The 27733-nt window shown below is 41.2% G+C and overlaps 1 protein-coding gene across 2 annotated transcripts; it reads right to left on the reverse strand.

Moving 5' to 3' along the window:
- Positions 1-2482: 2482 nt before the first annotated feature.
- On the reverse strand, positions 2483-27666 carry LOC309688340 (mediator of RNA polymerase II transcription subunit 13-like). 2 transcript variants are annotated; one of them, XM_082504005.1, is made up of 30 exons: positions 26776-27665; positions 25688-25922; positions 24474-24642; positions 21481-21626; positions 21186-21383; positions 14627-14821; positions 14361-14517; positions 14162-14269; positions 13361-14077; positions 13016-13232; positions 12277-12307; positions 12059-12180; positions 11858-11948; positions 11567-11763; positions 11283-11482; positions 9972-10861; positions 9703-9870; positions 9367-9590; positions 9043-9238; positions 8562-8943; positions 7134-7350; positions 5849-6040; positions 5500-5723; positions 5080-5222; positions 4834-4992; positions 4554-4739; positions 4333-4466; positions 3883-4047; positions 3519-3619; positions 2483-3419 (listed from the first exon to the last, which is right to left on the reverse strand). In XM_082504005.1, the coding sequence occupies exons 1-30, from the start codon at positions 26839-26841 to the stop codon at positions 3287-3289; spliced, it is 6363 nt and encodes a 2120-aa protein (XP_082360131.1). In that variant the 5' UTR covers positions 26842-27665; the 3' UTR covers positions 2483-3286. The 2 variants fall into 2 exon arrangements, with proteins under 2 accessions (XP_082360131.1, XP_082360130.1); XM_082504004.1 differs by having other exon boundaries at positions 12059-12307; positions 26776-27666.
- Positions 27667-27733: the final 67 nt, after the last annotated feature.

The following is a 27733-nucleotide window of genomic DNA, read 5'->3' on the forward strand; positions in this document are numbered from 1 at the left end:
TGTTCTTCCTTTTCAGACCTTTTTGTTGCGTCTTTAGCTTCACTCAAAAAAGACATGAGTACTTAGGTCAGGTATTGAGGTTTGGAGGATTAGTTCAGTTATTAGACAAAGGATGTTGAAGATGGATCTGCCAGGCAGGGGGGGGGAAGAGGAGGACCACAGAGGAAATTCATGGATGCAGTGAAGGAGGAGGGTTGGCATTACAGAGCAGGCTATTAGGAATAAGGTGAGAGAAGTTCCACTGAGGCGACTCCTAAAATGGTCACATGAAAGAAGAGGAAAAGAAATGCTCACATATATGCTTGTTTGATGATCAGAGATTTGACTGAAGGTTTGTGTGGGCAGCACAAGAATTAGTGTTTAGATACCATTACATTTTGTCTCCACCAGAGGGCGCCAATAACCATATTATTCAACATGCTTTTTCTAATGGTCAGATTTTAGGAGCTCTCATAAAAAGCCATTTGAAATACTATTACAAATGGCTTTGTAATACTATTGAGTACTATTATTGCTAAAATACATATTTAAATTATCATGTGCTTTATCGTCTATCTGAACAGTTATTGGCCCGCAGTGTCCTCATGATGTTCCTGTTTCTGCAGAACTATCAGACAAACACGAAGCAAGTGCAGAGAGAAGAAAAACTCAGAGGTGGAGGCCAAAACAGGAACTTCCAAGTTCTCGCTGAACCATTTGTGGTTAACCACTTTAACCGTTTTGGTGCCACTGTTTATATACCTGAGCGTCCTTTCTGTTTAAATTTTCAGTTTCTCTTTCTCAGAAACCTGTTATTGTTCATTACTTACATGCCTTACTCCAGAGATTAATTATATTTTAAGGATTTCAGTGTGACTGATCACCATTGTGTTAAAATTAAAAATGTATTTTTCTCCCCTGGATAGTTCAGATTAAAACATTCTGTAAATGTTATTTATTAAGGCCTTTCTGCGCCTTATATTTCACCTCGCCTCCCATGCAAACAGGAGCTCAGGTCTCAGGAGGTTAACACATCATTTTCTCAGAGAGCCTTTCTGGGTTTTAGTGATCAGCTTCATGCCTAAATTGCCTTTATGGTAATGCTCATTCGTCACTTTGATTTTCTGATTTGCACCTGTTTTTTCTTGTGTAAAGTGCTTTAGACGTAAAATAAAGTGTCAGCATGTATATGTATATATGTTGCTTAATATTTTAGTTATTATTAGTTTTAAATTCCTAGACTAATTCTATTTTATTCTTACCTACCCCATGATTCAGAAGCTTATAGAACCACTGTTAACAATAACCTTAAGATGACCCAATTTGGGCCAAGCTTTAGCTATTGGACTACAAAGGCGCCTTAGGGACACATTATGAAAAAAAAAATGCCATTGCTCTTTTTGCAAATAAAGTCGAAATAATATTTAGAGAATTGTGAAGCCCTCTACGAAATGCCGTGCATAGATACGTTTGTGAAAGTGTGCTTCAGAATCAGTTTCAATAACAAAGAAATTATTTTATCTTTTAACACATAAACACAGTGTAGTAATAAATATAATGGCTCGGAAGAGATGGCACAAAGAGCTGCATCTGGTCAGAAGGAAAAACCCAAACAAACCTGGAAAAGTTGGCAGATTTGCGCAACATGAGACGGCTGGCAGCGGATAGACGCAAAGACAACTGATGGTCAGCCTCGTGCAGTAGAGAAGATTTATATCACAAGACAGCTTCTTAACAAGTATTTAAACTTTAATCTGAAATTTTATTTTTTTCCCTTCTGTGCCCCTAGTTCTGTCACAGCCCTGCTACCCAGGCTCTGTGACCGGCCAACAACCCCATATCAGCACCACTGTGCTTAAGTTAGTGTGAGGCTGATATTCTGCCCTGTCTGTTACAGCTGAGCACCTCCACTTTATTCTAATTTATTCAGATGCGACTTTGCAAACCTGGGCTGTGTTGCCATGTTGTTATTAGAGAAAAGGGACTTTCTGCTGGCAACGCTCCTAACAGTGCTGTCATGAGCTGAGACCTTTACACTCTGAGAGGTAGTGCCTGTGTTGTGCAGTGCAGTTTCTCAGAGCGTTGCTCGGCTGAATTTGTGAATACTGTCTTGAACATTTTCCCCTTTTTTCACTGTTCGGGAAAGATTTTAAGGCCATTTCCAGATTGATGGTTAGTTCATTAAGAGCACAGTTGATGTCCTTCTTCCTCAGTATCATTTTAACACACATCACTACTTCAAACCAGCAAACTGTCCAACACTCTTCTGTTTTGCTGACAATCACTAAATAAGTACATTTGACTGACTGCTTCTTGTCCTCTTAATTCCTTTGGATACAGTCAGTATGTAATAAATTTTTTTTTTTTTTTTTTTTTTACACACTAGTTTTGTCAAATTATGAGGCAGCATGCCACATGTATCGTTGTTGTTCATCTGAGGCTGTATTTATATACAAAAGACTATGGCAGCTGCAAGCAGCTACAAAGATAAAGACGAAGACAGTAAGGTAGACACTTTATTCCTAAAACAGAAGCTGCACCATCAGTAGCGGCACACAATTACTATGTACACATATACACACACAGTTACCTAAATCTGTTATATAAAATATATAATCTGACAATGTACCTTTTAATTCCTCTTCAGAGCTCACTGAGTTACTGTGCAAGAGACTCTGGAGCCAAAGTAGACAGAGAGGTAAGTCTCATCCACTCATTGGGTGGGACACAAATGCCCAGGCCAGCTTTTACTTCATTATTACAGCATGGCAATAGAAAGGTCTGTACCCCTTTGAAAAAATAATATTCTAAAAGCAATCTACAGCAAATTCACTTGAACAGGATTTTCGTTTTGTATTTGAGAAAAATTACACTTTTGATACCAATTCCTGTACAGTGAGATGTACACACCCTCTAGGATTTGTAATATATAAAAGATATTAAGCATTAAAAATTCCACATTAAAAAACTTACAATAAATAATATATGCAGGCATTTCATTATGATAAAATCTCATAGATTGCAATCTACAGTCATTAAAAAGACATTTTTCTCCTTTATGAAATGTCCCTTGATCATCCAAAGTGATAAAATGGATTCTTGGCATCTGATTGATTCATTGGAAACTTCCAGTTAGAGTTCTGAGAGATACACCAGGACGAGGAGGAAGAGGAGGGTGCTTCGTCCACATTTACCCTGATGGAGTGCGAGGTCCTTTCGAGTGTCGGGGTGTCTTTGTAGCAGGAAATCCACAACATGTCTGAGCGATCCCTCCAATCAAATCTCAGCAGTTTGATCCCATTAGAGTTCAGAGCATGTTCATGATAAAGTTGTACATCTGGGTGAGCACCACAAAGTGAACAGGCAGACAGGAGCGCCGGTCCTGGGTGGCAGGGTCGCACGTCAGCCAGGAGAGGGCGTTATATTGCTCTAGAACAAATCTGGCATGAAGGAGGAGGACATGGAAATGTTAATAAAGCTGGGAGTGAAACAAATGTCTTTCTAATTATTAAAAAATTGAGTTTGGTTACAGTTCAGACCTGAGCACATCAGAGGTGTGGTTAGAGTCCAGGGGGTGGGAGTGTTTACTGTGCAGAAGCTCATCTGATTGGACAGAAGACACGTGCAGGTGAAGAGAGGCCTGGAAAAGAAAGAGACAAATGAAATCAGTCTTCAGATTCAATCACTGAATTTCAGGTTCAACACATCTGCATGTAGAGCTGTAAAATCTCATTATTTCATCAACTGATGTAAAAGAGTCAGTATTCTTAAACCAGCAAACAAGCAGCACTGTCGATAGGTCAGAGCAACGACGACAAAGAGGCATTTTGTTGAAGAACGGCATTATTGCGATTACTCAAGACTTCATGAACATATAATTTTAGTAGTACAGGTATGAGTCACCTTGAGAAAGAGTGGGCACTGGTTCTTGGCTTGGGGGCAGGCTGACCAGAACCAGTCGGGCAGCGGTCCGGCCTTCGCTGTGGAGACAAAGTAACCCAAAGCCATCGGCTGCTGCAAGATGTTGAGCGCTTCTTCGTGAGACTCCATCCGATCTGTACTCTGACCCTGCGAAACGAAGGTGATAAAGTCATCGATTAGAGCATCGCTGCAGCCAAAACAGGCATCATATTTTCATAACCAAGGGGCACCTAATTTTTTTTTGCTCATTAGCATGCTTTTCTTCTTTTTTTTTTTTACTTTTTTTAATGTAACTATTAAGTTGAGGACGAAAAACAGAAGAAGTTGTTTAATTACTGCCGAGTGGTTCATACATCACAGCCTGTTAATAATCTTAAAGTCTGTATCTGACATTTTATATTGATGAGTGACTTCATGAAAAAGATGGCAGACCTTGCTTCCATCTCCCCCTTGGGGGCCCGGGGAGTGAACAGGGGAGGTTGTGGGGGAGTTGGGCAGGATGTTGATGAAGTCTGGATCCATGTCTTGTTCAAACAACTCAAAGATGTTCATTCCCTCTGATCCATCTGCAGAGAGGGAAAAATGTGTCATTCTGGCTTTCCAGCTTTGAGCAGAAATATATTGTAGCAGCTCTGTGAGCTGTGAAAACATACCGGGATTTATTTGGTTAAAGGTGTCGATGTCGAGGGGCTCTGAAGTGTTAGTGTTGACCTGCACCATGGCTGACGTGGGGAATACCAGTATGTGTGTGCAGGATGTATCCTGAGGGGTGCTCAGCTGCGATGTTTGCATGTTAAGGGTGGTGCTTCGACCAAACACGGAGCCTGTCGACACCGAGTCTGCAGAGACGAGACGAAGGAGAGCGCTGTCAGATTTACAGGCTTTTTGTAAATGAAGTGAAACTAGCCAAACTTTAAATATTATTTCTTTTACCTGGCATAATCACAAAGGAACCTTGAGGCTCCATGGCAACTAAGCAGGCGCTAAGGATGCTGGGAGTGTCAGCAGCGGATATGCCGCACATCCTGCACGTCTCCTTCAGTCGCCTGCTGAGGGACTGCAAGTTCCTCCTGCTCAGCAGAATACTCCAGTCTGAAACAGACAAGACACAAGCACATAAGTGTGTGTGCGTGCGTATATGTAAACTGCCCGCTCTGCAGACACTGTTGAAGTGTGTACCTCTCAGCTCGCCGTGCCCCATCCTTCCAAGCCGCCCGATAACGACCCTCCATGGCAGTGACGTGAGCTGCACCAGGCTGAGGCACCACTCCCACAGCTTCTGCAGACCCAGCCGTCGGGCTGAGCCCTTTTTCCTGCGAGCCCTGCAGCAACAATAATACAGTAATGCATTTATGAGGTAGTTTTGCTTTTTAATTAGTTTTGATTCTCTAGCTTTCAGTTTAATTTAGCGTAATTTACTTTCCACAGTGGGTTTAGCCTTTATTGTTTAAAAATGTTTCATTTCAGTCTTAAAACAAAGACATTTATCATATTTAGTCTTTGCTAACTAAGATTGTTTTACACTTAACTACAAAGACTTAGGTATCAATAACCAAACTGATTCTGTGGTACTGAGGTAAATCTTTCGTGAACAGGCACCTGTTCGGCACATCGATGCTGATGATGCAGGTCTCCAGCAGTTCTCCGTGTTGATCGGTGCAGGAGGCCAGCAACCATCGCTGGTCATGTGACAGACAGTAGCCGACAAACAGGACGTTGTACTTCTGCGATGCCTCACCAAACGTCTCCCCGAGCTCAGTCTGCTTGTCCTTCACTGGAGCCAAAATGAAGGGTGGCGTGTAGAGACGCAGACACTCAGGCCTCTGCACAGCCCACAAACACAAAAATATATATATTCAAGTTGAGAGTGACAGAAGGTACAACAGCATAATTGTCTGTAGACATACAGCTTCAACAAAACTCAGGAGTTCAGCATCAGGGTAGTTACCTCTGGGTTCTTGAGTGCCATGTCAATGGCAAGACCAGGACCAAAGCCCGTCAGAGCCTTGAAATTGGTGGAGTTGGGAAGAGGCCGACGACACTGAGTGAACACAGAGAAAGCCAGCGACTTGAGGTGCTGACTGTAGACGTGGCGCCCTGCGCTGTGCACTGGCTGGAGCAGATACTGGCAGGGAACAATCTGACACAAAAGGAGGAAAAAAGGCATTTTAGGACAGCCTGTAGTGCTGGATGTTTATGGATTTGTTAGACTTAAGCTTCACTACACATTTGTTTTTACTGAAAGTTTCTCTGTGTTACTGACTGGGTTGTGTTGTAGATGATAATTCATGGACATGGAAATCTCAAAATAGGTCTTTCTGACAATTAGTAATAGTTTGTGGTGAAAGAAACATTAGTGAACCCTGAACTTCAAAAACTACACTGCTGTAAGTAAGTTCAATCCCAACATAAAATTTCTGCTTCATCCAAAGATCAGAATAGGTTTTAAAAGTATTAATCCACAGGAACGCCGTAACATTCTCTAGCTCCCAGTGAAAGGCATCCACACCTTCAAATCTGTGCAGGATATATTTGAGTAATCAAATGTTTCTCCCCCCAAATATTAAAACTTTGTGAAAAGATTTTGTGCACATCAGTACTTGTAAACATCTGCACCACATTACCAGTACTGTTACTATACTGGCAAGTGTGAGTGATTATGGTAATTATAATTATGATAAGAAGTACGGGTGTCTTTAATCTTATATTGTTCATAGAAGACGGAGGTCAAACCAAACCGTTTGTTTACTAAACTAAGAATATTGCCACATCTTAGCTCGAAGGAAGAGTTAATGACAGCACATCTGAGAGATTAGCATGTCTGCAGCGATAGGACTGAATGGATATTAGCCCACACAGTTATGCTGCTGCTGTACTGAACCCATTATAGCACATTCACGCCTCTTGTGTTTCAGAACTCCCTCTGGCATACTGATGCAATCTTGTGCCACTATATCACAGGTGTGGCAGTTACCACCTCCATTAGTGCCTGCTAATGATTCCCCTGCTCCTTCTCACCTCCCTTTGTGGCAGCTGGTAACCCTCTCTATTATAACCAAAGTAGAAAACTGAGCAGATGTTATTAAACTGTAGATTATATTTAGAAAATGAACTTATTTTGTGAAATATCTTTGACTTTTGGAGTCTGTTCTTTTATACACTACGCAGAATATTTAGCCACATCTTTAATCTGCAGTTATGAAATTTTAAAACTATTAAGAGTGTTGTTCTACCTGCACAGAGACAGAGTTTCTGATGCAAGCAGGCAAGATGTGGAGCATTTCCATGTAGCAGCGCAGTAGGCCCATCGTGTAGGTACTCGAATGGACTTCTCTGTCTGCGTCTTCGTAGCTGAAGGGGTCGACGATGTACACCACTATAGCAGGCGGGTAAGACACAGCATGGGACTCTCCGTCTGTTGGCTTACCCACTTTGTCTCTCTCCATTGTGCTGTTAAAAATTAGGCAGATAATTACTGAAACAGGCCAAGAAATTATCTTCATCAGATCTGTCAATAATGTTCATATTACTGTCCACAGTGTGCAACTGAAGCTTTTTGCATGAGTCCTGTGCAGCCTTAACCTTTTTCTAGACATTACTAGAAAGACATGCACATGAAAAAACAAAAACACTCAGAGCAGTCAGATTAGATATTAGCCACTATTTAACCTGCCAGCCCAACTACAAAGTCCACACTTTTCTGGGCTCTGTTGATCCACACTTTGTAGTTGTTCAGTGTATTTATCTCCAGCAAATGGATGTTTGTATACTGCTGCGTGCACACTTTATTTAGGTAGCTCCCTGACATAAACTCCAGTATTTCCAGTATAATTGTGCCTGCTGTGTGCTACATGTGAAAGAAACTGTCCAAATATCATGTATGAAAATGGCTCAAGCCAAATCTTGGCAGGCGCAGCTCCCATCAGAAGAAACGTAAAAATAAAATTACTGAGATGAAAGTAGAGACACGCAGCACTCATGAGATGTGTTTTGCCATAACAAAACTTCAGATCTCACTAATATTATACTGCCTTCAAAACACGTGACACACAATACTTTTTTAGCCAGAGGATGAACTTTCCCTGCTGATTATGCAGTGTTACCAATGTGGTCATTCATCAACCTTAAATATAATCTACTACCAATAAGACTATTTGGTCAATGAATGCCTAAAAACTGCATATATCAAACAGACCATGTGTAAGTGTTGGTGACCTTTGAAAGAAGGTGTCTCACAGAACTGTCGAGGAACTGAGCACGTCAGTGTGTTTTTATCAGATTGTCTTTGTAAAGCAGTTGTAGAAACAATCTCCATCTCAGCTTAAAATAACTCAGCACTGGTTATCTATCCCATGAATGCATACCAGTTATGAAAAGGCTTGTGAGCTAAGTACCAAACTACAACGCTCTACTACTTGAGATATTCTGTCAAATAGAAAGAATTGAAATGAGCAAACTGGCATTTGCTAGGAAAGATTCAAAATATAATCTGGCTCATGAACCATCACAGATCCCAAGTGACCGTGCATAAAAAAAAAACCCAAAAAACAAATATGACTAACAATTTTTGGGAAATATGGAGAGATAAGACAACAGGCGCCTAGTTACGGCATAAGGTCACTGGTCCTTTGGCCAGGTGATGTAACAGCAGATCTAACTACCTCTCTGGGCTCTCAGTGGGTCCTTGAGACTGGTAAGCAGACGATCCATTTTCAGCCATTCCCCCTGTGCCCTGCGAGTTTGGCTGGGGTCCATTCTGAGACGCTCCACCCTGCAAGCCTGCTGTTCCAAATGACGAGAAGGAACTTGGCTTGGCTGAGGTCATTCCCCCAATAGTCTGTGAGCCTGAGGATGAAGAGGGAGGGGTGCTGTTGACCTGGGCAGGCTGGGCAGAGCTGGTGTTGGAGCCGGTAGTGTTGGTGCTCTGGAGTCCTGATGAAGTGCTGGAAGAGCTAGAGGTCTGGAAGGAGGGGGTGGCGGCTGTGGTAGGGTTCCGCTGGGTCAACAGAGAGCTATCCAAAGACTGCTCTGACAGGTATGGAGCTGAAAGGGATCCCAAAAGAAAAATGATAAATCATCATTTTTACAAACCATGCGATTTTACTTACTTTAGGTTTTCAGCACTACAAGCAATCACATTACCTAGATCATAGCAGCACACTTGAGCAAAGAGTTTGAGCTTATTAAAGGCTTCATTGTTTCCTTCTCTGGCAGCCATCTTAACGAACCAGTCACTAAGAGGCTGCTCTGTCATGCTCCTGCCTTCTTTGGTGCCAACCTTCAATATGCCCTCTGGGTGACTCTTGCAGATGGGCCTGTGTTGCCCCAGCTGGCATGCCTGTCAAGGAAAAAAAGAAAAGAAAACAAGAGTGCAACAGTGTGAATCACTTTTGCAGAGCTACAAAACTGTTTCTGTAGACATGTCAGCACAGGAAGGGTGAGTTTAATAAACTGCCAGGTGCATACCTCATACATTGCACTTAGATCTTTGAAAAAGGTCTTGGCCCCGTGGAGCAGAGACTCATTATCAGGGCAAATGACAACATATCCCACATCCCTCTGAGAACCAAAAGGATCCAGGAGAAGCTTCTCCCAGTAGGGCAACCCAAAAGGAGACAGTACCACAAAATCATATTCGTAACCAACCAGAAAGGTTGGGATGGGCAGAGGCTCAGGAGACTCATCAGTACCTGTGAAGATAAGGAGACAAGTTAGTGTCTTTGAAGACAACAAAGCCATAAACTTCCACAATATTCTATTTATCTCTATAAAACAAACAAACAAAAAACGCTTTCGACACACCATATGATCCCCTCCCAGCCATTTTATGGAACTGCTGCCAGGTAAGTGGCCCCTGAACGCCCCAAGAGCGCACACTCCTTTTCTTCTGAATGGTGTCCTGCAGCACAGGCTGGAGGGACAACAACACCCGGAGGACATCCACAGAGTATAGCTTGCTCATGTCTGCTGCTACAAGTGAAGAACCAATAGGAAACAAGTATTACATTTCTGCTAGAAACACATAAGGAAGAACTCTACATTTAAAGCAGCAGTAATGTGAGAATACATACATTTGCGTTTGGGCCACTGATGAAGACAGGTGCTTTTCACTAGTGTTTCATCGACTTTGCCTCCTGACATATTGTCCATGAACTGCCTGCCATGCTCCAGTGCCATGTAGCAGTCGTTATAACAGTCTCTCTCTTCCACCCTTAGGAACGAACTGGGGGCTGAAGTTGGTTTGGGGTACTCCACACCAGCCATCGAGGCAAATGGATTGGTGCACTGGTCCTGCAGCAACAGGATTAACTCATCTGGAGGCTTCTCCTTCAGGCTGCTGGCTTTGTGTGATGTAGAAGCTCGCAGCTCTTCGAAACACCGCTCTGTATCTCGAGCAGCATCAGAGCCCCGTCCAACTACGTCCAGTTCATCCTCTAGAAAGAGCCCAGCTGACTGGCCAAAGCGCCGATTGGTGACAGCGCTAAAACCACAAGTGCATATATACTGGGCCTCGCCGTTGTCCTTGAGGTATACGCCTACATCTGCCCCACGGATGTTCATGTTACAGACACACACACAGCAACTGTCAAAGTTGCAGTCCTTGAAGAGGTTCATGACTGACTCTGAAAGTATGAGCGTGACGTATAGGCTGTGAGCCTCGGGAATTGAGGGCACGGTGGCTGGCTCAACAGAACTAAGGGGTCGGCAGGTGGAGGGCGTGGAGGCAGGAGAGTAAAGGTCAGAACTGTCATACTTGAGGGAGCCCTGGACGCTGGATGGGCCACGTGGAGTCCGTGGAGTGCGGGGTGTGCGAGGTGTGGGCACAGAGAAGCGTGGTGTGGCTGGGGATGGTAGAATACCTGCACCACTGTTGCTGGGAGGAGCGCTGCTGGACATGAAGGGCGGGTGGGTCTGCGGGGTGTAGGTCTGGCTATAGTCAGGCTCCACACTGGGGACATTACTGTTATATAAAGATGAACAGTGATTAGGGTTTCATGTTGTGATGTTTGGTTATATAGCAGCTGAAGAGTACCGTTTACATGCATTTACGTTCTTTCTTGTTCTACATACATTGCAATGTTCATTATGTGCAGCCACCGACATGATAGCTGCACATAATAAACTTGTTTCAGACATAGGATGACCTGATGGCTGGTTTAGGCTCTTTGGAAGATAAATAATGATCACTTTGAACTGTGAAACCTGCAGAACTGTGAATGAATAAAAATATAGAGCTGGAAATAAGTGTAATACGTCACTTTTCAGTACAAATTTGAAGTTGTACTGTAAAAGACTAAAACTCAAATTGTGAGAAAAACCCTTCTTGATCAACAGATCACACATCAAAGATGGGAAAAAGTTAATTCAGAATATGCATTTACCTATCTTTAGTGAGGAGACTAGTGTTGGACACTGGGGGTATCAGGTCCATTTTGCCCATGGTCCAGCTCGCCGTGTACACACAGTCTTCTGGTAGTTTGACAGGCAACAGACACTGGCTTGGTAGTGTCTTCAGGGGGGCATACATTGAGCAGCCAATGAATGACTGACACATCTCTGGCTTGTACACAAAGGAGAAGTCCTGAAAACAAAAACGCAGGTCATTTAACAATAAAGAAAAATGATCAGTTTCCTCTCTACTTGGTAATTGCGTGATGTGTTGTACCTTTATTTCAGATGGCTTAGGGCTGCAGAAACCCTCCTCCACCTCCATCTTGAAGTGGTTATTAAGCTGGCTGCCGTCCAACAAGGTGAGCCCCGCCCCTGCTTCTAAGCTGTCCTTGCTGCCGGAGTTCATGGGAGAATAACCCTGCTGCTCCAGGGAGGGTGGGGTGGGAAACATTGTGTGCAAGTCTACTGAGCCTAAGGAAAAGACATTATTACTTCTCTTGAAACAACAACTTACATAGTTATGATCCATGATGAACAATGAGTAATTGATGATTAATTTTCCTACTTATGCAAGACAGGGGATCCAGTGCAGTTGGCTTAGTATCTTTAGAGCCAAACTTGTCATCTGTACCAACACCAGCTCTTTTGGATCCAGGCTGTGCAATGGGGAAAACAAGTCAACATATTCAGTACATCTTGGAGTTTTAACAGGCTTCATGAGGAGACATCACCATCAGCTCCTGAATATGCCACAACATGCACTCACTGTTAGCTCATCTTCATCTGAATTGAAGATTTTATCCAGGTCGCTGTAGGACACAGCCAAGTCGTTCTCGTGGATGAGGCTGGTCGAGGCTGAGGGTTTACTGCCTGTAGGACACTGTCCATCTACACCGCAAAACAAATTGAGGGACATTTTTTGAATTAAAGCAAATAAATAAACATACATAGAAATCTCCAAGCAAGAATGAATAAACTTCTCACCATCTGCAGAAGTTCCAGTTCCTTCATCCACCTTGGTTAAACAAAAAGATGACAGTAATTATCGTCATGACCATTTGTTTGTCATTAAAATTTCCACTATTTGTACTTGTATACAAAGCTCTGATTATCAAACATGTTCCTAAAATGAAGGTCACTATTTTGCACACCGAGTGCTGATTTTCAGAGTTAGCCATAACACAACAGGGTGAGGTTTGAAACATCTAAAATCAGCTGCTGATCCTTGTTACACAACTTTTCTTCTACAAATTCACAAGAGAATTTGATAAGAAAAATGTGACTCAATTATCAAGATGACTGCACAGTCTTTTCGTGATTCACTAGGGTATACGTGCTGGCACTAGAAACCAAAACGTACTTTACATCAGTAAATATCTGAGCAAGCAAACATGACTGTGAAGCTGACAAGTATGTAAAAGCAAATTTAATTAACAGGACCTGTGATAGAGACACATTTTGGTTACTAATTAAGTACTAATGGTCAATACCCAGCAATATCAGTGTGTGCTCTCAAAAGACAACTACTACTATGCAGCACAGAGAAATGAAGGAAATAAGCACTGGAACAGACGTGAAAATGTTTAAATGATTCACCTCCTTTAATATAAAAACACAGAAATGTTCAAAATAACTAGTTCCAACAAGTACTTTACCAGGGACTGAAAGTAGATTTCATCAAATGTCATAATAAACAAGGATTTCAGCCTTTGTCAGGACCCACCTTGTGTTTCTTGTTTCCGTCCTTTTCAGCTCCAGACTTGTCCTTCTTCTCAGTAAAGCTAAACTCCTCATCTCCTTCGACGAAGGCATAAGGGTCTGGCTCCTCACTAGGCTCTTCATCTCCTGAGGTGGAAGCAAGATGGCTGTTTCTCCGCTGTGTATAAGTCTTGATGAGCTCTTGGGACACTTTCAGGGGATGCGAGGATCCTGACATCAACCTGGGAGGGGTGTAGGAGAGAGACATTTTTAAGGCATGCAAATACATTATTTTTAAATTCACAAAAAGAAAAAAAAAAAATATATATTTTTTTTTAAAGCATCCGCCGATCAGACAACAGATACTCACTCTGTGACAGAGACTACACTTTCACTTCCTCCACCACCTGCAGAATCCTCTCTCATTTTATCTAAAGGTAGCTGGGGTGTCAGGAAGTTTGAGGGCTTTTTCTGAGGGAGGAGGAAATACTTCCATGGATTATGGGTGGAGTCATCACTGGGGCTGATGGCAGAACCTACAAAGATGGTGGGTTCAAGGGTTTCATTGTAGGTTGAGGGAAAGGGCAAAGGCATAGGCATGTTCTCCGTCTGAGGCTCCTCAGATGAGCCCTTTGGTGGCATCTGACAAGGTTCCACTGATGGCGGGTAGAATGGTTGGTGAATGGGAGTTGACGAGCTCTTCATGCCACCAGGAGTCATGTCAACTTCTACGTGATCACAGGGATGTGGGCTGAGAGGAGGGGGAGGTGGAGATCCAACAAGGTCTGCAGGAGGGCCGTGGGCGTGCAGTGTAGGGGCTTTAGACTGCACCGTGTCCACATGGTGCAAGCTGGGATACGAGCCTTCTTCCTGCGATCTGAGGCAAAGCCTCTGGGTCTGAGGCTCCAGGGATTGCTCCTCGCTCACAGAGTTGCGGTGGTGAAAAGGTGTCTGTGGCCTCTTCTGCTGCTTCTCCCCCTTCTCCAGCTTCTCGCCCAGCTTGTGCTTGGGGGCTGGCAGGGCAGGCTGTCCTGATGAAGGTGGGTGTCCTGAGGTGCTGCTAGACCGCTGTTTCGAATTCTTATGTCTGTTTGGAATAAAACAAATAATGGCTATAAAATATTTTAAATAAATAACTAAATCGCTGGTGAATTAACTTCACTAAACATACCTTGCACAATTACAATGCAGCCTATGAGCTGGCTCCACAAAATCCCAGAGTCCTGTTTTTTCTGTCTCCTCCTCACAGGTTCCATTTGTCAATGAAGTAAACTTATTCCTAGAAAGAGTGGGAATACAAACACGTTATCCATCTGGATGGAGGCAAAACCAGAACAAATGCAAATTTAAAGAGATGGCCAAAAACATACTTGTTCCCTGTATGGTTTAGGTTGTACTCCTGCCATACAGACTCCACCATCTGGCTGGCCATCCTGCGAGGGATTTTACCACCGTGTAGAGTGTTGTTAGAGCTGTAGCCATCAGATGCAGAAGACAACTTGAGCCACTTCTGGGCAGGCTGATAATCTGTGAGAAGGTAAGATAAAGATGATAAAAATAAATACAACCGCAGTGGTATGCAGAGTCTCACAAAAATAAAGGCTGATGAACATGTATTTTTAATTGTAATTCTTACCAGTCTGAGCCTCCTCTGGTGACGTTGGAGGAGTCAGAGTGACAGAGGACATGGCAGGATCTCTGTTAGCAGCCTGGCCCTGCTGAGCACCACACAAGCTTCCTGAGGCGTTGGCTGAGCCCTGAGGGACCACAGTAGGGAGGTCCGACAGAGGGAGAAGCACCAGGCAGGAAGGATAAACCATCCTTACTCCCGCTGAAAGTAAAGACATTTGTTCATTTTAAAAACTCAGCATGAAAATTCAAAACAGAACTGAACAAACCAAATACACATTTTTAAATGCAACAATGTTTTGGTATAACTGACTCATTTATTCACCTTCACTCTACAAAAAAAAAAAAGGAAAAAAAAAAAAGGATAGTGTCTCTCAAAAGTACCAGTGACAGAGAGAACTATTTGGACTGTTTTCTTTAACACAAACAAACAAAACCACAAAAAACAGACACATTTTAGGGCTCTGTTATAGCTGTAGACTGATCCATTTATCTCATAAATGCCAACACTCTTTTTCCTCGGGCTTTGCCGTATTTAATATCTCGGGTGCCTCCTGTGTTGCCGTTTTTTCCCAGGATACACTCGTAATTTACACGAGATTCAAACTTTATTATGAATAATTGTAAGGCTGCACAAATATTCTGATTTTGATCTCAACCATGACTTTGGCTTCCCACAGTTCAATGAACGGGGGATACTGGAAGCATGTGCTTCACCAACAGAGTGCAAACCAAAAGCAAATTAGTTGCTCCATAAACAATGACGTATCACAGCCATTCACAGCTGTTCCCTGCACTGTAAAGCTTGAGGTTTTCCTGGATAAGTCTGTATCAGTAACAAGGTTATTATCATTAACGAAAACTAACGAAATAACGAAAACTAGAAGTGAAAAAACATTTTCGTTAACGGAAATAAAAATAAAAACAAAAAAAAGGAAAACTAACTAAAACTGTAATGAGTGTTCACAAAACTAACTAAAATTAACTGAATTTATAGCAAAAATGTGTTTAGTTTTCATTGATGTGTGCGTGTCATACAATAGTCAAGGGTGAAAATGAAGTTTAGTTTCCAGATTTATTTCTTGCTGTGTCTCATTATGCCAGCAGGTGGCAGTACGTTAGTCGAGTCGTCTGTGTTGCTGCTCCGTCCACGCGCAGAATCATGTCAGGAAAAGTCGGGAGAAAGCGCCAGAGTCCAATTTGGGATTACTTTGAATATGACTGTGTTTTGGATAAAGCAAGTGTCTTGTAGTGGAAAGAGACAAATTATGAGGGACATTTCTAAAGGGAAAAAAAAGTGCACTTGAAAAGCTGACACAAGAAGGCTAACCTAGCTTACCTTGAGAAGGTAAGGGAGCACACTCAACCCTCATCCCCAGAAACAGACGCTAACCTCAGGCAAGGCAGCGTGATGCATCCCGAGACAACAGGACGGGGATATCTACATAACTGTGTGAGTCAATTGCCTTCAAAATGTTTATCAATTCACTTGAACCAAAATTACGAACACCCGGTGCTGCAAGAGTTCATAGTCTCATTGGGGCCAAGATATACATTTTATAGTTGCCTGGTATCAATGGTTGTTCATCTGCCTTTATTTATTTATTTATTTATTTAAACAACCCATAGGTGGGAATGTGAGTTGTCTGTCTCTGCGTGTTAGCCCTGCGACAGACAGGCGACCTGTCCGGGGTGCAGGGTATGGTAGCTGGAATAGCAACATACCCAAGGATAAGCAGAAGAGCATGAATGATATGATGAAACTGGGATTTTGTTACACTTAATTATTGCAAACACAACTAAAACTATAACTGAAACTAATCAAAACTAAACTGAAACTAAGGATTTTCAAAAAAATAAAAACTAAACTAAACTAGCAAACAATTGGTAAAAACTAATTAAAACTGATATAAAATTGAAAATCTGAAGTCAAAACTAAATAAAAATTAAAAATAATGAAAATTGCAAAACTATTAAAACCCTGATCAGTAACACCACGTTTAAAGAAAGAAATTCAAAAAATTAAAATGTCTAGTAAAGCACAAGGTGAAGAGCTTGTTTTTTTTTGAAAAACAAACAAACAAAAAACAAAACAAAAAACAAAGTGAAGAGTTTGTCCCTTGAAGCAGAAGATAATCTGTTTGGAAATATTCAGATTTATGGTAAGTGATGTTAGAGACGAAATCACGTGTAGGGCTGCAGCTTTCGATTATTTTAGTAATCAAGTAATCTATAGATTATTCCATCGATTAATAGAATAAGAAATAATTTTATCTTATTAATGAGCAATAATAAATAGAGCTCAAGAGCTCTTTTGGTTTTTAGAAATTGCAGTGTTTTTTGTTGCATCCATCATCTGTTTCATTTGTCAAAAAAAACAACAACAAAAAAACAAAAAAAACAACCCTTGGTATTTACGTGCCACATTAAGTTTTCTTTTTTAAAGAAAACATTTTCTCAATTGCAGAAATATATAAATACTCTCAAGTAGAGTCAAAGTCAAATAAAATAAGATAAATATGCCATCTAAACTAAGGCACAAAAAAAATCTTTACTCTGTCTTCTTGGAAGGCTTATGTTTTGGTACATGTGTTTAAGTGTGAACGTGAATGAGTAAGTTTTTGTTTGTAAGGAGAATGTGGTGGCTGCAACGAAGAGAAGCAACCATATCAGCATTCTGAAGTTTGCCCTGTGCTTTGATGCAAAGCTTATGTGCTGCTAAAAACAAGATGTTATGATAGTGTAGACATTATTTAATATTAACAATAATTCAATGTCCAACCTAAAATCCCTCAGGTCAGTGGCTCAGTTTTACATTTCATTTCATTTTTACTGGATTGTGAAAAACGCTTTAATTTTTATATTTTTAAATATTAACATAAATTAGTTGAGACAGTAGTTTATATTATTTCACTTTCAATCTGAAAAATGTTCTGAAAACCTTGAAATAAATCTGGTCTAGAAGACACCATGCCCTGCTTTAGACTCACACCCTTGTTCGCTTCTATGTAAAATAGGATGGCTGCCATCAGCCTTCAGCAAGTTGTATAATTTAAACATGGTATCAGACTAAGTTAAAAGTTCATCTGCATATTTTAATACATATTCTGGACGCTTACTGGAGATTTTTCACTATGTAAAACAAATGGTGGTGGATGAAGCAGTTACAAAGTTTGCCTTTCTTGAGGTCAGTGTTTGTTGATCAGGTGCTTCGATTAAAGACTCGCTTTTCCCCAGTAAAGGTTTTAATGGTGATTACGGGAGCAGTGTTGCCGTTTTGGACACTAGAAACACTGTTTCTTTCACTCTCCCTGAGCTCACCATCTTGGTACCGGCTCCGCCTCTTTGCGGTGTGTAAACAGACTCTGGCTCCACGTTAAATTGTGCCATCGTCTTCATCACCACTGCTGTGTTATCAGTATTTCTGTTTAAAACTGGGGGCTGTGTGGGCTTAATGTTGTCAAACTTTTGATTCCCACGCTGCTTTTAAATACATTTGTAATGCAAGTCTGTTTTTAGTCGGAAATGTTGGTTTCCATGGTAACAGTGCCGCACTACAGAGCCGTGCCTTTAACAAAGCACTGAAGCAAGAATTTGTGTCGCGAATTTTTAATAATTCTTTGAAATACTCGACAAATCGTTGCAGCCATAATCGCATGCAAGGAGTGCTGTAGAACTGTGTCTTATTGAACCTCCTAAAAAAAACCCAAAAAAACAAAACACACCACAAATTGCAGTATACTGATTACATGAAAGCCAAGACAATGCAATGGTTGCTAACATGAATTGTCAAACATCAATTCAGACGTCCATAAAAGCAAACCAGCGTATCGATCCAGCTCACAAATATGCACTGAAATCACAAATGAAATCAGATTCCATTTGGCCAAAGATGTGTCTCCAATAAACACGCAATCACAAGCACTTCAGGAAAATCGTCTACATACTGGACAATAGGGGTGGGGGAAAAAATCGATACTGTGTAGTATCGTGATATTTTGTTTGCTAATAATGTATCGATACAGGGACAGCAGAAATCGATATTTTGTTACAAAAAAGTTTTTGTGGAATGGAACCTGCTCTGACTTCAGAGCATGTTGATCCTTTTTCTGAGCAAGAATTCTGACATTCCTTCACTGTCCAAATGTGTTTAACTTTTTTTTTGGCGGCAATAAACATGATAGTTTACTTATTTTAATTTAAGACATGTTTTATTTTAATTAAGTTTAAAACTTTTTTATTTAATGTAAAATTATATTTTGTTTTAATTTACTTTCAAATTCTTCAGTTGCTGAAGTTTTCATAAATTTCATAGTTCAGAATAGCTATAATTGTACCAGATGGTTGCATTCAGTTAAGTTGGACTAGACTGTAATACAAACCGTTCAGTTTGTCAACAATAAAACTGACTGAAATGAGAGAAAGACTGAGTGCGAGACTTTGATATTAGATAAAATGAATATTGATAAAGTTTACCTTTATGTACAGAATCTGAATATCGCAAAATATTTTTAAAAATTGCAATAATATCGTATCATGCGTTAAGTATTGTGACGAGTCTGCCTACAGGAGAGAGGTTGAACGTCTGGTGTCCTGGTGCAGCCACAACAACCTGGTGCTGAATGCCCAGAAGACAGTGGAGATTATTGTGGACTTCAGGAAGCACACAGCCCCACTCCCCCCCATCATCCTGACTGACACCCCCATCACCTCTGTGGACTCATTCCGCTTCCTGGGTACCACCATCACCCAGGACCTGAAGTGGGAGCCCACCATCACCTCCGTCATCAAGAAAGCCCAGCAGAGGATGTACTTCCTGAGGCAGCTGAAGAAATTCAACCTGCCAACACGGACGATGATGCAATTCTACACCGCAATCATCGAGTCCATCCTCACCTCCTCCATCACCGTGTGGTACGCTGGAGCCACTGTCAGGGACAAACAGAGACTGCAGCGTGTTGTGCGCTCTGCTGAGAAGGTGATTGGCTGCAGACTCCCATCTCTGCAGGACCTGTACACCTCCAGGACACTGCGGCGTGCAGCCCGGATCTCAGCTGACCCTTCCCACCCTGGACACAGTCTGTTTGACCTGCTCCCCTCAGGCAGGAGGCTCCGGTCCATTCGCACCAGAACCTCTCGCCACAAGAACAGTTTCTTCCCCTCTGCTGTTGGACACATGAACAATAACCACATGACTGTCCCCGCCACTCACACATGACCCTACGCTGTGTCACTGCATCATTTCATGTCTGGCACTGATCACCACCTGCACTCATGTATATATCCTTCTACGTAGCACTCTTAATTCTTATTCTCATGTATATATCTAATGTATATCTCATGCACATATCTTTCTTTCTACATAGCACTTTAATTCTTATTGTTTGCACTGAAGCACCGCAGCAAATTCCTAATGTTGTAAACCTCAACATCTGGCAATAAACCCATTCTGATTCTGATTCTGATTCTGAATATCGTATCGTGGGATGTATGGTGATTCCCACCTCTACTGGACAACAGATACGTTTTCCCCTTGCACGGTTATTCTTCCAGCGTGCCAAAAGCTGAACTGTATGCAAAACATCGCAAGGGACATGGACAGGGATACACAGCTGTCGAGTACTTTACTTCGACGTTTTATTGATACCCATCCTGGATGCACAATAGATGAAATAAAAAGACTATATTTGCTTCCAAGAGATGCACTTGTCAAGTGAATAAAGGACTGTAGTACCGTGTAAATGTGAAAGCAGTGCCCTGTTCATTTATTAATCTTGTCTCTCCAGTTTTGGTACAATTCTTAAAATTTTGATTTTTTTTCTTAAGAATGTACTGAATTTAGATGAAAGGGGGGGGGGGAATCTATTTTACTTTGATCCAAATATTTGTACATTAGCAGGAATGTAGCACAACATGGATCTTAAAGCACTAATGTTTACCAAGATATGTGCCACCGAGATCACAGCACAAAAAAAATAAAATAAATAAATATGTGACTACAAATCAATGAATAATTATAACAAATAACAGGTAATAAAATCCTGATAACCATTTTGGCCATAATTTTGGCCTACGCTAACAAGCTAACTGGTGGATGAGGGTTGAAACTTCAAGCTTTGCCTAGTTTTACCAAAACTGCAAGATTGGGTATGAATTGCAGTCTGCGCACACACAATCGACCCACATGCAATTTTAATCAATTTGTCAATCCAACCTGGTGACCCACAACCTGCTTCAAAGGATGTACAGTTATTCTTGGCACAGGTATATGGATGGCTCAATATTTTAGCTGTAGCTTTACCACTTAAGCAATTCTTATTGAGCACATGAGAAGCTTTATTTAAATAAGCAAATAAATACATAATCCTCCTGGACTCTGTGGGGGGTTTTTTTAGACCAAAATGTTGGCAGGTATGTCATCCTTATATCAAGAAGAGCTGAAAATGTAGTACTGTATTTTTCAACTGGCACGACTAAATAAATGAATATCAATAAACTTACCTTTCTGTTCCTTCCTTGCATTCAGTGATCCACCACCACATTATGAACATATTAAGAAGCCTTACCAACAAGGACCTCCACAGCTGCCAGGGAGTCATCCTCCCAGTCTGCATCTTCCAACTTTTCTTCCTGGACTTCCTTGGGATTGGGGCTGATGGGATAGAACTGCCTCCACTCTTCGATAAGCTTCTGAGTAGGGTGGTCTGACATCTTAAAAGCCTGGCCAGTGAGGGTCCCATTCAAGCCATATGGGCTCAGGATGACTGTAGGGCAGAGTTACAGTACTTTAATTCTAAAAACAAAACGTTGGTCTAGTTCCATTTAATGCATGACTACTGTGCACAACTATTGTGATCTTACCTTGCAAGGGGCTGGAGCTTTGCTGTGCAAGGCTTAGGTGTTCCTCGCTCAATCGCTGAAGAGGCTGATGCTGAGCTATCTCAACACTCGTGCACACGTTGCTGTCCCCATGTACAAAGAAGTTGAATGCACAAGACAGGTGCTCACTGCAAGGTGAATCAAAGACAGAAAGAGGTACTGTTATGCTTAGAAAGAGTGGTATACAACAGAAGCTCATCAGTAAATGAATAAACAAACACTTGTCTCAAACACCTAGAAGATAAACTCCCTAAGGGCAACTGAGATTATTGGTGTACTCTCTTTCATTCACTGTTAAGGAATGATTCAAAGAAAAAAGGCAGGGCTGATAATGGAAACCACACAGTTCCTTTCATATTCCACTGGCCTCATTGATTCATATCACGTGATAATGGTAGGTTCCACATACACAAGGCTAATACCGCCAATCAGATGGTGCACGCAGTATACACACGGATTTAAAAATTGCTGTAAAGCAAACTGACAATATGAAGCACAAATATGCATAAGAAATTCTTATAGCACTGAAATGTGAAAACAATGCCATCTTTATTTTCTAACCACGTCTGGAAGGCCAGGCAGCAAAACTCACTAAAATAGTACTCGTTGACATGATTTCTGTAAAACCACAGCGCAAACTCAGCAGTTTCCAGAGACTGCTGTGTTTACCAGTCAGAGAGGGCAGGCGACAGCAAGGCTGCCAGACTCCTCTGTTAGAGGTGCAGCTTCTCTGCCACAAAACAAGCCTGTGGACCTCTTTATGTAAAAACAGAAGCTAAAAACCAGTGAGCAATAAATCACCTCCTCTTCAACACAACAGCCTTTTTATACAACTGCTAAAACTCTTTAAAACCATTGAAAAAGTAGCCAGAGGGAACTAAGCCAAAGGCTTGTGCATCAAACACAAAGTCACCCTGGATGAACACACACAAGAAATTGAAACTCAAATGAGCTTGTCGGGAAACTCTGGGGTCCTCCAGGCTCCTTATTCAACAGCAGATGCTAAATCTATGTCACCACCCTTATGGTACAGCATTACACAACTCCATTCTGAACCAGGCAGATATTTATGTGTTACTGTTGCTAGTTCACCTCAAGCTTGTATTTGTACAACAACAACAGCCCAGTTTTGGGCTTTGGAGAGATGCGAACAATAAATGTCTCTCTTTAACTTTTTTTTTCTTAAAAGCCTACAATTTCACAGAAAACTATGGATGCAATACCGTTCCTGCTGTTTGAGCCAGTGAGATCAGTAACTGCGATAATGGAATTATTTATTCTATTTTGTTTTATGTCATTCCACATTAACTACATCACATGTCAGCAGTGCTGTAGTTAAAGCAGCACATTTTGCTAGAAGCAGAGCAACGCTGCATGAAGGGCACCAGCAGTTCAATGGCATTTCACACTGGCTACAACAACAAATCACCTTATTTGTTACTTAATTTTGATTTTACAGCAAGCAGTGAACAGTGCCTTCTCACATGGCTTTTCCATAAATCTTTTCTTCATTATGTTAGGTCTAAAACTCCAACAGAACCATTTATTTCACTTAAAGTACCGTAACAATTTGTTATCACCTTCCTTAATCAACTGTCTCATCTGCTCTGCTTTATGAGTGGCGAGAAGTGCACACAGTGAAACAGCGAACAGAATAATAGAGCAGAGACACCGGGGTGGCTGTAAATTACAACAAAACACAAAAATTCACACTGAGCTGAAAGGGCCAAATAAATTAGATAAATGTAATTATATATTAAATCTAATTAGATCTTTTTATTTACTCCAAAGTAATATAACATTAAGAATCAATTAATAACATTTTTAAATGAAGTTATTTATTTATTACACAACTTGGATGTTTCCAGTGAACTTATTAATTCAACAGTGGTATTGGACTCAAAAAGATGGATTGGTTCACAGCAAATGAAACAGCGTAGCATGACAATGTGCCATGCCAGTGATGTGATTCAAAAGCTGCCATAATCCATCACATCATTAGATCTTGTGCAATTCCACGAATCAGAATTTTCTGAGACCTGAAGGATGTCATAGAGGCGAACCAACACTGAGTCAGTTGTACATGAATACAAAAGGTACAGACCACAGTCGTGTATCTATTAAGGATTATATCAGAGATGCAGATGTTGTGTTAAAGGCAATACTTTAATGTCGTGATTACACTGCTCAAAGAAAGACTTAAAAAGTGTGCAAAACACTATTTTCCTTATAAGAAAAGGGTGGCTCAACCCTAAAAACAGATATAAGCTGACCACAGCATAGTCAAAACAACACATGCAACATTTCCCAAGCTGCGTCACAAATGGTAATGTGAATGATTAAAGAATGTGAAAGGCCAGATATTGTTATACTAACTTCACACCATAAAGAGCACATCAGCTCAGCTGAATTTCCCCCGTAACTTAAGCAGTACACATGCACTTAAATTACCCTGTTTTTAGCATGTCTAACACATGCGTGCTTCAGTTCCTGATTCCTACATATGTCACATTCCATGGTTTGTTCTGCTCTGATTAAAGAAAGCTGGAAAAAAACAAAAACCCATACATGAATCGAATTTTCAAAAAAAAAAACAAAACACTCCAACAGCCAACATGACTAATGTTTTACCCTTCAGCACAATAACAATTCATGGCACTTTACTCCACTGACATGTTTACCCTTAAGCAATTGTATTAGTCCTTTTGTGTTATAAAAAAAAAAAACACCCTGACGTATGTGTAAGCTCAGGCTTAATGTGGAAAGGAACTTCTGTTGCGTCTTTGGTTCATAGTGAACTTTGTCTTAATCTGCCCTACAGATAGCAAACTATGAGATGAATATGCTCTTGTATCAGTACAAAAGACTGAATTGAACCCCAGTTAAGAGTACAGAGTATTACAAGAGAAGTGTCATCTTTAATTTAACAATTCACAGAATATCCTACAATTTTTCTAGAAAGAAGCAGGACATACCTTTTATTAATGGTCTTCTCCTCCTTTTGGTATGGCTTGACAAACCACTTGCCAATACGAACAAAGCCCCGGTTCATGAGGCAGCGCTCCAGCAGGTTGTGAATGGCTTTGAACAGGAGCGTTCGACACTCATAGGATAGGCCACTTTCCCACTCACCATCCTCCTCACCTGAAACAAGGCAGATGCAAACATGATGACTTTAACAATCAAAGCTTTTTTTCCCCTGATAAAGCTAACCAGTGTTAAATGTACTTGGTTTTGTCATACACCCGTAGCCTTAATTTGGCTATGCAAAAAACAAACAAACAACCCAAAAACACCACAGTTACAGCTGCTCTACCGCATATAAATACAGGAAAACATTTAATATTAATAAAAGTCTTAGTTGCTGTTATGTAATGACGTGATCCAAAATAAAAGGCTTCAACCCAGTTACTGACTTATGTAACAGAAAATAAACTATTTTGTTAAATTACAGAGAAATGATTATCTAGGTGAAGCTTACTCATGCCATTCCTTTCTGATCATCAAGAGCTATACTCCCTGCATAGTGGAAAATTCTTCCAACTATCTTTGGAGCTCAAGAGAGATTTGAAAAATTGTTGCCAACTCTGTTTCTTTAATGAGCAATTTCTACAAGTAACACTTCATCACACCTGAGACAAAATACCTGTGTGTTAGCCCCTAAGGGTACTTCTTCTCTAAGAATATGAATATCAACAAAGCAGGATTGAATCTCCAGAAATCTAGAAGTGTGTCAGGTGACTGTGATGCACAACAACTTGTTCTAATCCTACCATGCAAGTCTGCGTCTCTATGGCTGAGGGCCAATCAATTTCACAAGGCTTTAAAGACATTCAAAGACCAGTTAGCCACAAATTCAAGGGTCTTAGAAATTATTTTTAATCAGACTTTGCATCATCAAAAACGTATAAGAAATTTTTTTAATGCAGTAAGCATTTCAGGACAGCATCTCTAGAGAGGTTTGTTATTAATATCAACAATTACACACTTCAATTTCAAATTGTTCAGATGGCACAAACTGAACTAACTGCTGCAAAAGCACAAGAGTCCACATATAATTTGGAGTAAATCACCAAATAACATTGGAATTTAATTCAGTGAAATGAAATAAACATTTTCATCTAATAAACTCTGATGTTGTCAGAATCACAAATCTTGCAGAATTCGTGGAGAGGTTAAATGAACTTACTTAAGAGCTCATTGTGGATAAGCTCTGCAAAACTGGGGTCATCACCCCACCAGAAGAGCCAGAGCTCTCTGCGACCCGGGGTTTGGTGCCTCCTCCAAACACTCAACACATCTGCCGCCAAGCATCGGCTGAAACTGCACAAGATCGGGTCCTCCTCAGTCACAGGGAAAAGGATTGGCGAGGAGGTGGGTCCTTGCCACACAAAACGCCGCCATTTTATTCCAGTCAAATCAGCCTTAAAGAGAAGAATAGTGATGTGAGAATAAACACAGAAAAACTGAAGAGCATAAAGCTAATTTCCAGCTGTTTACTGCACAACTCTTCATGCATCTTGACCGAACACACTGCAGTAACAAGCCAGCCACTGCTTTCGCTGCTAAAATTACTTTCAATTCAATTAATTTTATTTTATTTATATAGTGCAAAATTACAACAGCAGTTGCCTTAGGTGCTTTATATTGTAAGGTATAGATCCTACAATTATATTGAGAAAACAGAAAGAGGAAACTTTGAATAAGCAAAGCTGAAAATTGAGGTTTGTTTACACTGTTGAAAGTTTTCCTTTACTCTTTACACTTGCCAAGATGATCACGCCTGAAGGCATAACACACAACTATAAGGAAATAATTTACAACCAACAAGTTAACAACCAATGACAGACCTGTCAGTTTAAAACCAGACTGATCTGTCTCAAAATGGTTGGTGACAGCCACAATTAATTTGCATGCAGTGCAGTTTAAATCAAGGGAAAACAATATGTTCAGCTGGTTTTAGAGAAACTGCTCGTTTAGTTGTTCTTTTTACCACCATGTAAATAACGTTATTGCTAGCGGAATATTTTAGCACTCAGTGCAGTGTAAACACAAGATCATGCCATATTTATCAACCAGCCTTCAACATAGTTGTCATGCAGAATGTGCTGGCTCTGTTATGAAAGTTGGCTCAGATCACGATTTGTTAGTTGCAGGCCCGATGCCTTCACTCCAATCTGCAACTGACGTTACAAGGCTTGTTGCCTTATTAGCCAAAATGGCTTTCTGGCCTCTCAGGATCGCTAACGCTCGCTAGCTCACAGAGCAGAGTCTTACCAGGCAGAAGAGGTTGGAGTGGCAGTCCTCCAAACTGGCCCCGTTTGGTACAAAGCACGAACTCATCCTTTCACTGCGTAGTTGTAACGTTAAAATCCATGTTCTCAATCATCTTCGGGGGGCAATAGCCGATCTGGGTAACTCGCTTGCGAAGCTATGTTCAGCTCTAATTATCCCGTTAAAGCGCTGCCAACTTGCTAGCGTCAGCTAGCGCTAGCTGACGCTAGCTAAACAGTCAACTTCTAACCGGCGCTAGCCACCACCACTAGCCTGGCAGCTAAGCTAACGTTAGACAGACAGCCAGAACGCGTCAACTGTAAGCTTCTCGCTATACGATTCATCAATCCTATTTGAAATGTATTGTCTGATCTGGTTAGCCGCAAGCCTGCGGCTACATCACCTCAACATTAAATAATCATCGATAACAAATCGAAGAAAGACTAGCGTTAAATACAACACTGGAAAAAGTTAAATGCGCAATAAAAATACGAGCTCAAAAACTTAAAAGAAAAACTTAGATGCTGGTATGCTAATGCTAATGGCAGCTAGCTGCTCTGAAACAATTTCAAAGCGGAGGAACTCGCCCCTCCTCCCCCTGAGCTAGCCTAGCCTGCTAGCACATTCGCTAACATACCAGAGCTCCAGCGTTAGCTCGCCAGCTAAATAAAACAACCCGCTACGCCGCCCTCCTTTTCACCAAAACCACCATGGTGCTCCGTCATATTAAAACTACCCTTAAAACGAATGAAACACCCCAAACTAGCGTGACTACTCATCAGCTACTCTTCTCTGCCTGCTCCATAGGTCCAGCAGATTTCCATTATTTCAGTTCATGTATTGAATTCTTTAATGGCGGCCAGGAGGACAACTCTGCCTCTCAGCTCCTATTGGCCAATTTGTGGTAATGGGGGCGTGATCCGGCTTCAAGTAGCTCCATGACTTCACAGTTTACAAGATG

Source organism: Aulonocara stuartgranti (assembly GCF_965226115.1).
Source record: "Aulonocara stuartgranti genome assembly, chromosome: 14".
Taxonomy (NCBI): Eukaryota; Metazoa; Chordata; class Actinopteri; order Cichliformes; family Cichlidae; genus Aulonocara; species Aulonocara stuartgranti.